This window comes from Salvia miltiorrhiza, chromosome 6 (assembly GCF_028751815.1).
Source record: "Salvia miltiorrhiza cultivar Shanhuang (shh) chromosome 6, IMPLAD_Smil_shh, whole genome shotgun sequence".
NCBI lineage: Eukaryota > Viridiplantae > Streptophyta > Magnoliopsida > Lamiales > Lamiaceae > Salvia > Salvia miltiorrhiza.
In genome coordinates, this window is record NC_080392.1 from 34,818,910 (window position 1) to 34,836,269 (window position 17,360).

Consider the following 17,360-nt stretch of genomic DNA (forward strand, 5'->3'; position numbering starts at 1 on the left):
TATAGTGGGGAAAAGGATTCAAGGAATCTGCATTACTTTCCCAATGACAGACCATAAATAACTACAATAAAATATAGTTGTCTTGAAATTATTTTAATGGTTTGCTCTTGGTGAAGAAACATATGATTAGAATATAGTATTAATTTGTCTGAAAATAAGCAATCAAAGCTGCATCATTATCTATGCAACACAGAGTTTACACAGTTGGCAGCTCCATGAGACCTTGTGATGAACGAGGCGAGATTCAACGTGCATTTCTTCTAATAAAGGTCAGCTCTTCCTGCAACGTCCAAATTATATAGCTTTGTGCCCTCATACAGAAGCACAGATCTGCAGAATCATATTTTCTTTTAATTCATTTTGTCTGAGCTAGAGGCTTGTGATAATTATCTGCTTGTTCTCTTGACCTCTCAGTATTTTTGTTTTTTTGTGATAATTCATTAGCTAAATCAAGGTTCTTAAAGTCCATGGACTCAGACATTGAACTCCAACATGCTGATGCTTTCATTTTACTCTTGCAGATCACGGAGCAAAGAAAATTTATGTTGGATCTTGTATTCAAACAGAAGGGGATGTAAAGAAACTAGCTGCCACTGAAGTAAGAACTCATGCCTTCATCTTATATGTTACTGCTTGCTTTTTGCAACTTCACTATTCTTTGTTTTCTCATAGGACTTGTATATTTACAGCTGATATCCATATTGTACTTGAAATAATTTGATTTACAATTAATAAATGACAAAAAATTAAAAAAGGGTAGCTAGTGTATCAATTTCAGAAAGTTGGTATGTAGTGTAGCAAACTTTAACAAATGGGTTATTCTTATATGTTTCCACTTTTGGAAATGTGCTTGTGATGTGAAGAAGAAATCACCCGACTATACTTGATTGATGCATGTTATTTCAGGCACTACAACAAAAATCTCTTTATAGGACTCTCATAAGTGTCCTATTATGCAATATAATAGGACTTTCCCTCGTATAGGACTCTCCCGAAATGAGTCCTATCTGCGCTAGTCACAATATGTGTAATAGGACGCATGCGCATGTCCTATTCTGGGACACTTAGTTTAGGACACTCAGGAGAGTCCTATTAAAGGTTTACCACAAAATACATAATAGGACTTTTTTTTCTGTCCTATTCTGGGATGATTGCAGTCCCTTATTTTAGGATGCTAGTAGGCTTTTAAAATACAATTATAATATGGAAATAATGTTATAACTAATGCTTTTAAAATATGAGATCAATCCCAATATAAAATGCTTTATTTCAAATCTAAAATTTCAAACATCACTAATGAATATTCTGTTGAAGGAATAGCTACTCAATCATGAGTAAAAAGCTTATTACATATTGTCTATATTGATATCAATTGTTTTAGAATGAGTTTCTGCTCATCAGTTCACTTTCTTTTAGAATGAGACCTCTAGCTAGGCTTCACTTTTAAAGCTATTTCAGCATCTCATCAATCCAAATCATCGGCTTTCACCTAAAATTTGTAAGAGAAAAAATCATTAGAATTGTAGACAAATTGGGAGAAGTACTGTATGGTTGTGATGAAGGAGACAGAGATATGGTTATGCAATCGACTGTCGATGATGAGGTGTATAAACTGGAATATTAAATGTCAATTTTGTGGTGTTGAAATATGTTAACTGCTATCTGCTGCAACAAAAAATACAGGTGCATTTTCTTGGCAATGCTATCAATTATATTTTAAAATAGAACAAGCATACCAACATAATCAACAACATAGACAAATAAAGATGATTACCAAGTGGTGAGGCCATGCAACGCATGTTCCGATTGCGTCTCCAATTGTAGACAAATTCGAATACGGCCTAATTAGTTCTTCATCCCATTCTATTGGAACTGAAACTTGAACTTCACACCATTGTAGTCCAAGTCGTTTTCCTCCAACTTCTTGATTTGGATCAACACTACGAATACGACCTTTTGCCACAACTTTTCTAGAATTGAATAAGCTTTTCAAAAGCACCTCATCCCCAACCTGAAATGCATGTCCTAAATTAGCCACTAATAGAACGTTTATTTTATCTCAATAGCTACATGACTTTTACAACAACCAACACTACAATATATTGGGCTGAAACTCAGTTTTAGGAGGAAACAAAATCAGTAAAAGCAAAGACAGAGGTAGGAGAGCAAATAATGATAAAAGCAGGCACACAACTCTCTCCCATAATATAACAACTGATTATTGATGACTAAATTAATCAGGGTCAAAATAAAAAGAATATACCTGAAAAGAGTGTCCTATATTTACTGAGTTGGACGACTGACTCGGAGATGTAGGTTGCTGTCCTGTAGAAAAACTAGTATTCTGCTGCATTTTTTTTTGTTAAACTTGCAATCAGAGTTGTCGCTGCGTTTACTTTTTCTTCCATTCTTACCAGCGCTTCTTGATTTTCCAAAAACATTCGATAACACTCACTACGACTAGGAACACCACCTGATATGTCAGAAGGGTTAACACCTAAACCAATCATTCGTACTCTACCACGGGGTTCTTTGCCCATAACTCTAGAAAATGTGTCACTTGGTCCAACTGAATCTTGGAAATCAGTTGAAAATTTAGATTGAATTTCTTTAATTTCTCCCTGTCATGTCAGTTTATAAAAAACATTTAACTTGTAAGTTTTAACATATAAAACTTGACTTTTTATGACTATCTTTAAAATTTAATCTTACCAGTGCAACTCCAACTTCATCGGATGATGGGTTACCACTGAGATCAGTGTAACAAGCTTCAAACATCTCGACACGTGATGGGGATCGACCCAATTTTTCTTTCTGCAAAAAGAAATTAACATGCTAATACGTTCATTTGTTGGTAATGTAAAATAGCTCAACAATAAAGAAATAAAATCATACCAACTCTTCCTCAACTTCGGCAAAACTTATCTTTCCAGTAGTTTGTTGCATAGAAGAACACTTTCTATGATCTCTATTTTTATCACTTATTTCCTGAAAACTAGAAGTTAGTTGAATAATATGTGAATAAACTAATGCGTCAAAATTTATATACCTGTACATCTTCTTTTGCCCAATATGATAACAAATTCTTCCACTGATCTTCATGTACCCGAATAGGTCTATTGTGGGCCTGATTCTCGATCGCTAATGTAGGAACAAAAGACCCACCTTTGACTCTAGATTTCCAATGTCTCCTCTTTTTGCCTATAGACAACAAAATCCAATGGTCTGCATCTTTGGGAACTTCGAATATCTCCTATTAGAATAAATTAGGCATTTAAATATCTAAAATAATTATGTTAACTGAAAAAGAAAATGTAGCAAACTGAATGTCGAAGACATCAGTTTAGATATCACCTTGAGATGATTTCTGTAAATGTCGAAGACATCAGTTTAGATAGTATTTTAGAGCTCAGTTATCTTGTAGCTGTTGATTTGATAGTCATGTAGCTGTTGATTTTATATAGAATGAGGGAGAGAATATTATTACAAACTGAATAAGATAATATTAGAACTTTGTTAGTAGACATGTAAGATATAAATCTTGTTAGTTATGAACATAGTATGATGCTGTAAATCTTGTTGTATTGATATGTCATCTTGTATATTCAAGTCAACAATAAGAATGAATAGATAAATTAAGCATATACTAATATCAGGATATTGAACAAGAATGTAGCAGAAAATTTTCTGATTGTATTGTAATGATCCTTGTGAATCAATTTGATATATACAAGTATATATATTCATGTACTAGTTACAAAATTTTCAATCTCTAGTTGTTGAGAATGTTGAGAAGGGAAAGTCTGGTCTTGATCATCTGCCTGAATACCGATTCAAGTTCTTCTTCAAGAACTTGAATGCTCGAGTCCATCTCTTTCAAGTGATTCACGAGCTCGTTTTCTTGATTCAGTTGCAGGAATGAATCCACCTTGTTGAACTCATTCTCGTCGTCTGATGCTTTCTTGCATTGTCATCCCCAACGTGTAGGACAAGAGAGACTCGAGCAAGGAAATGGCAACGGACTCTGCATCTTTCAACATGGAAACATTCTCAGAAAAGGCTGAGGCGCTGCTACGTCTCAACTTCTTCAAACACTTTTGGATCTTTTTCTTCGACTGCTTTCTTAAAGCAAGGTAGCCGTTTATGCCTCGAACATCCTTTCTCCTTACAGCAGAGAGAAGCTCTCGTAGATCTTCCTTCACGAGTGAGATGAGATCCTTAACTGAGCTGCTAGCATCCAATAGGCTGATGTAATTATCAACACACTCCTCAGAAACGATCTGCTGAATGTGAGGCAAGAGAAGCAAATCATCGATGCTCTCATATAAGTTTCTGAGGCCATTTGCAGCGCGGTTGATGGATGAGAGCGACGAGCAAGCAGCCTCGGAAGATCTCAATCTGGATAAGTTCTCATCGAAGTGAGTAGGAGCAGGATGTGATGAAGATGGGAAGCTAAGAGAGCGGCCATGGTTAAGTGACTTGGATCTCAAAGGTGAGGGAGCCATTGTTTTGTTTTTTTACTTGGTGAAAGTAAGGCTTAGAATTGGAATTGAATCAAGAAAATTGTGATGCATCTAACAAAAATATATGTGCTTATTATATAGTGAGGAAAAGGACATAAGGAATCTGCATTATTTTCCCAATGACAGACCATGAATAACTGCCATAAAATATAGTTATCTTGAAATTATTTTAATGTAATGCACGAATACATTTCATTTTTTGCTCTTGGTGAAGAAACATATGATGAGAATATTGTATTAATTTGTCTGAAGATAAGCAATCAAAGCTCCATCATTATCTATGCAGCACAGAGTTTACACAGTTGGCAGCTCCATGAGAGCTTGTGATGAATGAGAAACGAGGCGAGATTCAACGTGCATTTCTTTTAATAAAGGTCAGCTCTTCGTGCAGTGTCCATATTATATACCCTCAAACAGAAGCACAGATCTGCAGAATCTATTTTTTTAAATTCATTTTGTCTGAGGTAGAGGCTTCATATTCTTGCAGCCAACCTGTATTTCCCTTTGGCTGAAAATTCATGCATAAAATAGATATGGATTTTTAATCTTAATATTTTCATATATGCTATAACTCTTTTCTGTTCAATTTGTAGGCTTATTAAAATGAACTGGAAACAAAAACTGGCAGATTCACCGTTGAAGTCGAAATCCCTTAAACATGGGCTGTCACAGTTGGAGCTTCTGATTGTGGCGTTGATTGATGAGAGGGAGGAGCAAGCAGCCTCCGAAGATCTCAATCTTGATAAGTTTTCATCGAAGTGGGAAGCTAAGAGAGCGGCTGTGGTGAAGAGCCATTGCTTTTTATTGTTGAACTCATTCTCGTCGTCTGATGCTTTCTTGGACTGCATCAGCTTTGACACCAACGACCAAGAAACTCGAGCAAGGAAATGGCAACGGACTCTGCATCTGTCAACATGGAAGCATTCTCAGAAGAGGCTGAGGCGCTGCTACGTCTCATATTCTTTAAACACTTTTGGATCATTTTCTTTAACCTTTTTCTGGAAGCAAGGTTGTAACACCCGGCTTTTTCACTACAGTATATATTATTAATATTATTTCCTATTTTCTATTATCTAAAAGAAGAAAGAGAAGTAGAATCACAGAGATGAGATGAGATATTATTAAAATATCCTGAGCTTTTAATTTGCATCCTTTATTAATTTTATTCTTTGAAGCAAGTTTATAATTCCTAGTTAAAGGGATTATTTTATTATTTTCAGAGATGAGATTGGTGATAAATAAGAAATATTATTAGTCGACTTATCGCTCGACTAATCGAAGTGACGGATGTTATTTAATTATTTATCTATGAGCTTTTTATTTTAATAGTGATGATTTAATATTAAGTCATGAATTTGAGATCATATTTGAGATAGCAAGAATTTTATTTTAGCAAATTCATTTCCTAATTTTAGGAATGAATTTATTTGGGATTTTATCTCACAAGAAATTTGAGTTAAAGTAACCTTTGAAGTTTTATTTATTTATTTTAAAATTTTCTATTTCACTTGTGTCTATGGATTTTGGTTTGATATATGCACAAGGAGTAATATGGAGTGGATTTTATAACATTTTCCTTAAAACTTTATTAATAAAATAGCATGTATATCTAGTTTTTGGATTAGAACAAGAAAAAGCTTATGGGAGAAGTCATTACTTTCTTTATCCTTATCTTCCCTACGACTTTCCCTTTCATGCGTATAATCTCCATTCTTCTTTTACTTCAAGAAAACATGAAAACCTACTTTTCATTTTAGTTCCTTGCTCAGACGCTATTTTCTCCCACTTGTTCTTTCATTTCTTTTGTTGTTTCCTCACCAAGCTTTCGGAACAATTGAATCCTCTTATAATCATCCAAGAGTACAGGTAAGAATTTTTATAGTCAAGTATTCTATTCACAATAGAAATTAGAGAAAACAATAATTCTCTTATCTACTCTGTTTGTTTTGTTTCGAAAGTGGGGGCTGGAAGGATAGGCTTCATATTCATATTTTATCTTAATTTCTCTATGCTTTCAATTAGAGACTGATTAGAATTTAGTGATAGGATGAAAACAATCAAAGCTAGATAAAACCCCCAATTGTCGATTCCCTCAAGAACCCTAGAATTCCATCTTCTTAATTTCCATCAATTGGCTGCGTATATATATTTATATGTTTGTGAGGGAATCATTGAGATTTATTTGAGTTTTTATATACAGTTACTGCATCACAATTAGTACGTACTAAGATCATTTTTGCAACGTATATTCTCATCTTTTGTATGAGAAATCAATGAGGCAAATTTTCCCATGCTATGAAATGATCAAAGTAGTCATTTACTAGGCCGTTGAGCTTTAATTGCTTAGATGGTTGAATTTTTGTGTATAAGTTTTATAACTTAGTTGATTTATAGCTAATTAGCAGCGATTGCTTTACTGATGGGATGAAAGCTCGATTTTGAGAATTTTGTGTATTTACTCGGCATGATGTCTCAAAGAAGCAATGAAAATCTGCTATCCGCCATGTGAATAATTTAAAGAACTACTCGTCCCCATCAACTTGAAAGAAGAATAGCAGAAGTTTTTCATTGTCAAAATCCCTTTATTGCGAGTTAAGCGGTAGAGTTTCAAAGAAGCAGTAGAGTTTTGCGAGTTTCGCTTGCTTAGATACAATGATCAAGAGCGCCTTCTTGTATGTTATTTCAACTACAAGGATCGACTTATTAGTGGGAGACGAAGCAGAAGATATATACCCTCGAGCGATTAGAGAATCTTATTTGAGGCCAGTTCACATAAATTTTTATGAAGAATATGTTTTCATAAGTCGTCGTCAGCAAAAAGGAGACGTAATTTAACAATTTAAAGCAAGGAAAGAAGACCATGGTTGAATATGATTGAGAATTATGTGACATATCTCGATATGCGCCTTAGAAGGTTGACACATATAGTAGTTGTAACTTCTCATAGAGTTTTGATGTAGTGCCCTTGCTTGTTGGCTAGCCAAACATTCCTTCAACTAATGAAGATATATCTCATTTCCATTTCTTCCCACCAAACTTTTGTTTGAGATCTTGATATAATTTAGTGCTTCTTTGGTGGGCACTATATAGCGTATCATGAGCTTTACTCTCAACCGTTCAGTATTGGGTACACAACTTTTCTCAAACATGATAGCAGTACCCCTAGCTTTTGGGCAAGTATTGATCTCTTCTATCATAATCCTTGCCCGTAATTTTTCTAACTTTTCATATTTCCTTTGTATTGTAACAATTCTGATTCTCAAATCAGGAGTTACTGTTGAAATTGCAATTACAGCTTCTATGGTTTGTGGTGGTAAAACCACATCTAAATTCAACCTTTCGAATTCCTTGATCAATTTTCTTCATGGGTAAGGAGAAATCCTTAGTTAACTTGAGTTTTTCTACTCAAGGCATCCACTACTATATTCGCTTTGCGTGGGTGACAAATTATTCTACAATCATAGTCCCTTATTAATTCGAGCTATATTCTTTGCCTTATACTTAGATCTTAATGCTCGAATAAGTATTTTAAACTTTTATGAGGTGTATCAATTCCACATCTCGTTTCATAATACTATTGTTGCTAGCTCCAAGTTATGTTGAGCAATTCAGTTCTTGCGGTCTAAATTTTCATGACCCATTAACAATAACTCTTTCACTTTGCAACAATGCATAACCAAGTCCATCTTTGATACAGAGGACCGATTTTATATGGTCTTTCAACTTTGAGAATTCGGCCATATTTTAAAATAGCCTTTCATCCAACAATAGATGAGCAATTTGAGAGAAATCTTTAAACCTTGGAAGATGTGATATAGATTATTGTACTAGAGCGAAGAAGCGGCGGCTTTAGCAGAAGGGACGCTGGCAATCGTGGGTGAATCCGGGTTCCAAAACTCTCTTTTCAAAAATGATTTGTCTTTTCCCTAGCACGGTAGGAGTGAATTCCCCGCCTACAGAGGGCAGGAGACGACCATCTCAAGGTGCATCATGCGTACTCAGAAGCCGCATTATGCACTAGATCGAAGGATGAATTGGGAAAAAGCTTTTGCTACTCATTGAATTTGCCTACAATAATAATTTTTGGGCAACAATTGATATGACACCATGTGGAGCTTATTGTGGAAAGAAATATTGATCTCCACTCTATTGACATGAGGTAAGTGAAAGAAAAGTGACAGGACCTAATGCGGTTGAATAAATGATTACGCTTATCCGACAAAATCGACAACTGCTCAAGGAACCTCAAGAGCAACATAAACTTTTTGTAGAGGATGAAGTTTTTCTCAATGTTCCGCATTCCAAGAGTGCACAAGATCGATGTGAAAAACAAGTATCTAGAATTATTTTCTAACGTAGTCAAATTTCGAGGACGAAATTTTTTTAAGGGGGAAAGGATGTAACACCCGGCTTTTTCACTACGGTATATATTATTAATATTATTTCCTATTTTCTATTATCTAAAAGAAGAAAGAGAAGTAGAATCACAGAGATGAGATGAGATATTATTAAAATATCCTGAGCTTTTAATTTGCATCCTTTATTAATTTTATTCTTTGAAGCAAGTTTATAATTCCTAGTTAAAGGGATTATTTTATTATTTTCAGAGATGAGATTGGTGATAAATAAGAAATATTATTAGTCGACTTATCGCTCGACTAATCGAAGTGACGGATGTTATTTAATTATTTATCTATGAGCTTTTTATTTTAATAGTGATGATTTAATATTAAGTCATGAATTTGAGATCATATTTGAGATAGCAAGAATTTTATTTTAGCAAATTCATTTCCTAATTTTAGGAATGAATTTATTTGGGATTTTATCTCACAAGAAATTTGAGTTAAAGTAACCTTTGAAGTTTTATTTATTTATTTTAAAATTTTCTATTTCACTTGTGTCTATGGATTTTGGTTTGATATATGCACAAGGAGTAATATGGAGTGGATTTTATAACATTTTCCTTAAAACTTTATTAATAAAATAGCATGTATATCTAGTTTTTGGATTAGAACAAGAAAAAGCTTATGGGAGAAGTCATTACTTTCTTTATCCTTATCTTCCCTACGACTTTCCCTTTCATGCGTATAATCTCCATTCTTCTTTTACTTCAAGAAAACATGAAAACCTACTTTTCATTTTAGTTCCTTGCTCAGACGCTATTTTCTCCCACTTGTTCTTTCATTTCTTTTGTTGTTTCCTCACCAAGCTTTCGGAACAATTGAATCCTCTTATAATCATCCAAGAGTACAGGTAAGAATTTTTATAGTCAAGTATTCTATTCACAATAGAAATTAGAGAAAACAATAATTCTCTTATCTACTCTGTTTGTTTTGTTTCGAAAGTGGGGGCTGGAAGGATAGGCTTCATATTCATATTTTATCTTAATTTCTCTATGCTTTCAATTAGAGACTGATTAGAATTTAGTGATAGGATGAAAACAATCAAAGCTAGATAAAACCCCCAATTGTCGATTCCCTCAAGAACCCTAGAATTCCATCTTCTTAATTTCCATCAATTGGCTGCGTATATATATTTATATGTTTGTGAGGGAATCATTGAGATTTATTTGAGTTTTTATATACAGTTACTGCATCACAATTAGTACGTACTAAGATCATTTTTGCAACGTATATTCTCATCTTTTGTATGAGAAATCAATGAGGCAAATTTTCCCATGCTATGAAATGATCAAAGTAGTCATTTACTAGGCCGTTGAGCTTTAATTGCTTAGATGGTTGAATTTTTGTGTATAAGTTTTATAACTTAGTTGATTTATAGCTAATTAGCAGCGATTGCTTTACTGATGGGATGAAAGCTCGATTTTGAGAATTTTGTGTATTTACTCGGCATGATGTCTCAAAGAAGCAATGAAAATCTGCTATCCGCCATGTGAATAATTTAAAGAACTACTCGTCCCCATCAACTTGAAAGAAGAATAGCAGAAGTTTTTCATTGTCAAAATCCCTTTATTGCGAGTTAAGCGGTAGAGTTTCAAAGAAGCAGTAGAGTTTTGCGAGTTTCGCTTGCTTAGATACAATGATCAAGAGCGCCTTCTTGTATGTTATTTCAACTACAAGGATCGACTTATTAGTGGGAGACGAAGCAGAAGATATATACCCTCGAGCGATTAGAGAATCTTATTTGAGGCCAGTTCACATAAATTTTTATGAAGAATATGTTTTCATAAGTCGTCGTCAGCAAAAAGGAGACGTAATTTAACAATTTAAAGCAAGGAAAGAAGACCATGGTTGAATATGATTGAGAATTATGTGACATATCTCGATATGCGCCTTAGAAGGTTGACACATATAGTAGTTGTAACTTCTCATAGAGTTTTGATGTAGTGCCCTTGCTTGTTGGCTAGCCAAACATTCCTTCAACTAATGAAGATATATCTCATTTCCATTTCTTCCCACCAAACTTTTGTTTGAGATCTTGATATAATTTAGTGCTTCTTTGGTGGGCACTATATAGCGTATCATGAGCTTTACTCTCAACCGTTCAGTATTGGGTACACAACTTTTCTCAAACATGATAGCAGTACCCCTAGCTTTTGGGCAAGTATTGATCTCTTCTATCATAATCCTTGCCCGTAATTTTTCTAACTTTTCATATTTCCTTTGTATTGTAACAATTCTGATTCTCAAATCAGGAGTTACTGTTGAAATTGCAATTACAGCTTCTATGGTTTGTGGTGGTAAAACCACATCTAAATTCAACCTTTCGAATTCCTTGATCAATTTTCTTCATGGGTAAGGAGAAATCCTTAGTTAACTTGAGTTTTTCTACTCAAGGCATCCACTACTATATTCGCTTTGCGTGGGTGACAAATTATTCTACAATCATAGTCCCTTATTAATTCGAGCTATATTCTTTGCCTTATACTTAGATCTTAATGCTCGAATAAGTATTTTAAACTTTTATGAGGTGTATCAATTCCACATCTCGTTTCATAATACTATTGTTGCTAGCTCCAAGTTATGTTGAGCAATTCAGTTCTTGCGGTCTAAATTTTCATGACCCATTAACAATAACTCTTTCACTTTGCAACAATGCATAACCAAGTCCATCTTTGATACAGAGGACCGATTTTATATGGTCTTTCAACTTTGAGAATTCGGCCATATTTTAAAATAGCCTTTCATCCAACAATAGATGAGCAATTTGAGAGAAATCTTTAAACCTTGGAAGATGTGATATAGATTATTGTACTAGAGCGAAGAAGCGGCGGCTTTAGCAGAAGGGACGCTGGCAATCGTGGGTGAATCCGGGTTCCAAAACTCTCTTTTCAAAAATGATTTGTCTTTTCCCTAGCACGGTAGGAGTGAATTCCCCGCCTACAGAGGGCAGGAGACGACCATCTCAAGGTGCATCATGCGTACTCAGAAGCCGCATTATGCACTAGATCGAAGGATGAATTGGGAAAAAGCTTTTGCTACTCATTGAATTTGCCTACAATAATAATTTTTGGGCAACAATTGATATGACACCATGTGGAGCTTATTGTGGAAAGAAATATTGATCTCCACTCTATTGACATGAGGTAAGTGAAAGAAAAGTGACAGGACCTAATGCGGTTGAATAAATGATTACGCTTATCCGACAAAATCGACAACTGCTCAAGGAACCTCAAGAGCAACATAAACTTTTTGTAGAGGATGAAGTTTTTCTCAATGTTCCGCATTCCAAGAGTGCACAAGATCGATGTGAAAAACAAGTATCTAGAATTATTTTCTAACGTAGTCAAATTTCGAGGACGAAATTTTTTTAAGGGGGAAAGGATGTAACACCCGGCTTTTTCACTACAGTATATATTATTAATATTATTTCCTATTTTCTATTATCTAAAAGAAGAAAGAGAAGTAGAATCACAGAGATGAGATGAGATATTATTAAAATATCCTGAGCTTTTAATTTGCATCCTTTATTAATTTTATTCTTTGAAGCAAGTTTATAATTCCTAGTTAAAGGGATTATTTTATTATTTTCAGAGATGAGATTGGTGATAAATAAGAAATATTATTAGTCGACTTATCGCTCGACTAATCGAAGTGACGGATGTTATTTAATTATTTATCTATGAGCTTTTTATTTTAATAGTGATGATTTAATATTAAGTCATGAATTTGAGATCATATTTGAGATAGCAAGAATTTTATTTTAGCAAATTCATTTCCTAATTTTAGGAATGAATTTATTTGGGATTTTATCTCACAAGAAATTTGAGTTAAAGTAACCTTTGAAGTTTTATTTATTTATTTTAAAATTTTCTATTTCACTTGTGTCTATGGATTTTGGTTTGATATATGCACAAGGAGTAATATGGAGTGGATTTTATAACATTTTCCTTAAAACTTTATTAATAAAATAGCATGTATATCTAGTTTTTGGATTAGAACAAGAAAAAGCTTATGGGAGAAGTCATTACTTTCTTTATCCTTATCTTCCCTACGACTTTCCCTTTCATGCGTATAATCTCCATTCTTCTTTTACTTCAAGAAAACATGAAAACCTACTTTTCATTTTAGTTCCTTGCTCAGACGCTATTTTCTCCCACTTGTTCTTTCATTTCTTTTGTTGTTTCCTCACCAAGCTTTCGGAACAATTGAATCCTCTTATAATCATCCAAGAGTACAGGTAAGAATTTTTATAGTCAAGTATTCTATTCACAATAGAAATTAGAGAAAACAATAATTCTCTTATCTACTCTGTTTGTTTTGTTTCGAAAGTGGGGGCTGGAAGGATAGGCTTCATATTCATATTTTATCTTAATTTCTCTATGCTTTCAATTAGAGACTGATTAGAATTTAGTGATAGGATGAAAACAATCAAAGCTAGATAAAACCCCCAATTGTCGATTCCCTCAAGAACCCTAGAATTCCATCTTCTTAATTTCCATCAATTGGCTGCGTATATATATTTATATGTTTGTGAGGGAATCATTGAGATTTATTTGAGTTTTTATTTGCAAGAAATCATAATTTTCTAATAGTTTAGTTTCAATGGATGTGGGAATTCTTGATATAAGATAGCTACATGTTTGATGCTTGTGTAATTGTACTCTTTGAGTTGTAAAATGAGATCATACGATAGTAATTGGGGGATATCAAGCATGCTACTATATGTTGATGTGTTAAACATGAATTAAGTTTAAGCTAAAGCATGCTAATGTGTATTAGGATGATGTATTTGAGATCCTATAGCTTTTATTTGAGAAAAATATGAGTGATATGTCAATGAGCATTTCTGTCAGTTTTCGGGTTGGACAGAACAGTATGTTTCGGGGTACTTTTGATGATGTTTTCGCAGTCCAAATAACTTGAAATTTTTATTGTAATAACTTCATCATGTGTAGTCGTTCTCTGCAAAATTTCAGCTAAATCCGAGACCATTAGATATGCTAACTTATTTTCTGAAATGTACTGCGCGAAGCAGCGAAGTTCGGTGGCAGATTTTGCCTTTTGTGATATAACTTCTCATACACTTAATGTATTGTATTTTTGTAACTTTCTAATAAAAATAGACTTTGAGAGATTTCTAAAAATGTAAAGCTTGTATTTTTCTTTAAAGAGGTTGATTTTATATGATATTTCAAAGTTGAGATTCATATATAAATACATGTTTGAGATTTCTTAGTTGGGATAGTTATGAATAGAATTATGCTAAGTGATTGATGTTTTAGTTATTAATTGTAAGCTAATCTATATAGAATGGATTAGTCTACTCTTAAGTTTTTTTTCAACTTGAGATATCCCAAGAGATATGATGTTATTGTTTGCTTTTAGTTAGTGAAGTCCATATAAGTAGATTACTTAGATTAGAGGAAGCAACCCTAAAGTTTCAAGAGATATAAGTTTCAATTAGAAATTCTTTTCTATTTATTTCTTGTCTATCTATACAATCTTACCTTGGGAACCTCATTATAATGAAGGTTCGAGTGGCTTTATAAAGTAAACAAGCAAGGATCTCTACTTCATTAAGCATATCAGGTGGGCATTACTTTTACTATACGTATATAGAGATCCCCTGCTTGTCGTAGGCCTCTTATACGAATGAATGCATGAGATGATTTAACTGTTAATTTCAGTTTTATATATCTATCAAACGAGTTTAATGCTACCTTTGAGCAAGTTATTTCATGACAAAATCTTTGAGTTAAAGTTATTTCAAGTATTGTCTTGCCATAAAATGTTTAAATTTTAGTATGATATCTATCTGCTTTGGCTTTGCCAATGATGCAATCGAATTCGGGTCCTGAGCAGTTGATAGCTATCCTGCCAGGACTAGTGTACACCAGTGATCGTGAGTCATCTAGCGGGTTGGCCGGTCAAGTGACCGTGAGAGGTGGCCACCTCTCCGGCACAAAGTTCCAGATATGATAGATTACAAGAGAACTTAGTCTGCAGACGAACTTTAAGAATCACAAATGAACTTAGTAAGCTTGGGCCTTTTTAGCGAAAAACTCCCTTGCTGTACTGTTTATGATGGCATGACAATTTACAGTTTTGAAGCATGTATTTTTATACTTAGGCATACGTGCCCACTGAGTACTTTTGTACTCAGCCCTGCATATATTTCTAAATGTGCAGGTTGAGTAGCTGCCGATGGTGATGAAGTGACGAGCGGGACTCTTTTGTCTTATTATGTATTAATGAACTCTAGGGATACATGTCTTCATACATGTAATCAGAACCTTATTCCGCTGCGTACTCAGAAGTTTTATGTTATTTTGGCTAAGTCGGAGTTATCCGAACTTACTAGTTATTTGAGTCTATACGACTAAACCTCCGTTATATTATATCCCTTTTGTTAACAATGATGAAATGCGATCCTTCCTTGTTTGATTATCCCCCTTTCTACCCCGCTTCTAATCTCCCTCCATTAGTCACGGGAAACCCGGCTTAATTATCCTTAATTAGGGCCGGTCGTGACAGAATGGTATCAGAGCAGGTTTATTTGCTCTGAACCCTAGAGTTAACCAATTTTTCTTGTATGATCACTAGTATATATGAGTCAGTCAACCAAAGCTCATCACTTCATCACATCGTCATGCTCAGCAAGAAAGAAGGTGGTAATGATTTTAAAACATTGAGAAGTTCACGTTCTATATAAATGTACTGATGCTTACATTCAAGTTTTATGCTTTATTGATTGATTAGATATCTCAATGAACTTAGATGCGTTAAGAATGCATGATCACTGTTACGAGAAGAACAATAGAAGCTAGAAACTCAGTTATATTTCACTATAGCCATGGTGAAGAGCTAAGAAAGAGGAAGATAATCCAATGAAAGCAGTGCAAGCGGAGTGCCACGCACGAATCACTGACGCAGACATAGTTCTTCATTCAGGTTGTTCACGCGAGACGGAGCACCTAATCGACTATTGCCTTATTCGATGATAGTTTAAGTATGATATTGCTTATAGCGATGAGTGCGACTTATGTAATCAGTTAGCTAATCCCTAATAAGTTGAGACTCGCTTCTAGCCTCGATTATCACTAGCTATGGCTTGAGGATAACCTTCATGATTCATGTATGAACTTCAGAGTTAGACTTACGAGGGGTCAAAATGCTTTGTATATAATGTTGTAATATTACGATTAAAGCTATCAGCTTATATTTTCAGATATTCGGAACCATTCTACTTACAGTACCTATCGCAATAGATGAGGACATGACTGAGAATCCCTATTGATTACGATCACCTACTACGAATTGGAAAGACGAGATGTGATATGAGTACTAGCAATTACCAACCATTATGATTGATCATAAAAGTTTACGCAAGTGTGTAAGACGAGAGAAGTTCTCGAAGATGGTTCAGAGTTTAATAATAGCTAGAAGCGCCGACAGTGGATCAATGCTGAAATAAATGAATTAAGATTCTAATGAGACACTAAGGATATACTCAAGATAAATATACATACCTTAACCTATCAAGGACATCGCCTCACTTAGAACGTCTTGGATTAGGCATTTAGTTTAGTAGCCGGAGTGAGAGCATTGACTAAGGTCATTCCATGACTTAGGATTACGTATGGTGACGCATACCCTGTAAAGATGCTCAGAGGAGCAAAATCTATTTCCTTATTGAAGGCGTGATGATTCAGAAGGTCTTTTGCAATGACACGGAAGAGTGCTTCAAATTATATGGTTGCATTTCAAGCGCTATGTGAAGGAACACTAAGTACTAGAAGTACTACATTTAAAATCATGTAGTTGAAGATTGTTGAGTAAGGTTGAGCCTACCTTATTTCGCCTATAGAAGATGTTTAGGGATTGCATTAAATTAGGAGGCAAACTCTAAGTTTGAGAAGCTCTAGAATATTGTCAAGGACATGTTCAAGATGTTTAAATGAAAGTGGTGATTTTAGACCAAGTATACCTTTTGCAGCCAATGAACAAGAGTTACCAAGTTCGAAAAAGTATTTCCGAGTGACTGAGAAGTAGTTGTGTCGGACCTGGCCAGTCCACATGGCCAAAATCTCAGTAGTCGTCATATATGGGTCTTTAAACCTATATATTTTAAACCTTCATCTGAAAAGCCAAACGGGTTCAGACTATTAGGTCATTTTGCTTCGACCTTTCAGTCAATTCATTTCTACCCTATGGTTATTCATTTTCAATTGTTTGGCAAATTATTGAAACACTTTGTCTAATTGCCATTTGTGATTTGAATCATTGTGATCTACTAACTGTTGGTAGATTTTTTGTGACCAAGGATAAACAGATACTCATCAGATTAAATCAGTCAAACACGTATGCTTCAACCCAAGGGTCAAGCACGTAATGCATACAGACAATCTCTTGTGCATTTAGTAGGACATTATTT

The 17,360-nt window shown here is 34.4% G+C and overlaps 2 protein-coding genes and 1 long non-coding RNA gene across 6 annotated transcripts; 1 reads left to right on the plus strand and 2 right to left on the minus strand.

Annotated features, from left to right (window-relative positions):
* Positions 1 to 1,253: 1,253 nt before the first annotated feature.
* LOC130989214 (uncharacterized) lies at positions 1,254 to 3,247 on the minus strand. Of its 4 annotated transcripts, none has more exons than XR_009090535.1 (6): positions 3,166 to 3,247; positions 2,896 to 2,988; positions 2,713 to 2,814; positions 2,264 to 2,473; positions 1,775 to 2,011; positions 1,254 to 1,489 (listed from the first exon to the last, which is right to left on the minus strand). XR_009090535.1 is itself a non-coding variant. In XM_057913167.1 (5 exons), exons 3-5 carry the CDS (start codon positions 2,351 to 2,353, stop codon positions 1,466 to 1,468), a joined length of 351 nt encoding a protein of 116 aa, XP_057769150.1. In that variant the 5' UTR covers positions 2,354 to 2,473; positions 2,713 to 2,988; positions 3,050 to 3,184; the 3' UTR covers positions 1,254 to 1,465. The 4 variants fall into 4 exon arrangements, 2 of the variants coding, with proteins under 2 accessions (XP_057769150.1, XP_057769151.1); XR_009090534.1 differs by having other exon boundaries at positions 3,050 to 3,184; XM_057913167.1 differs by having other exon boundaries at positions 2,713 to 2,988; positions 3,050 to 3,184.
* A 691-nt stretch (positions 3,248 to 3,938) lies between these two features.
* On the minus strand, positions 3,939 to 4,505 carry LOC130990815 (uncharacterized). Its single transcript, XM_057915051.1, has one exon. The coding sequence runs from the start codon at positions 4,503 to 4,505 to the stop codon at positions 3,939 to 3,941; it is 567 nt and encodes a 188-aa protein (XP_057771034.1).
* Positions 4,506 to 10,680: 6,175 nt separating this feature from the next.
* LOC130989215 (uncharacterized) lies at positions 10,681 to 15,326 on the plus strand. Its single transcript, XR_009090536.1, has 3 exons — positions 10,681 to 13,163; positions 14,458 to 14,515; positions 15,116 to 15,326. It is a non-coding gene; the product is annotated as an uncharacterized LOC130989215 (long non-coding RNA).
* Positions 15,327 to 17,360: the final 2,034 nt, after the last annotated feature.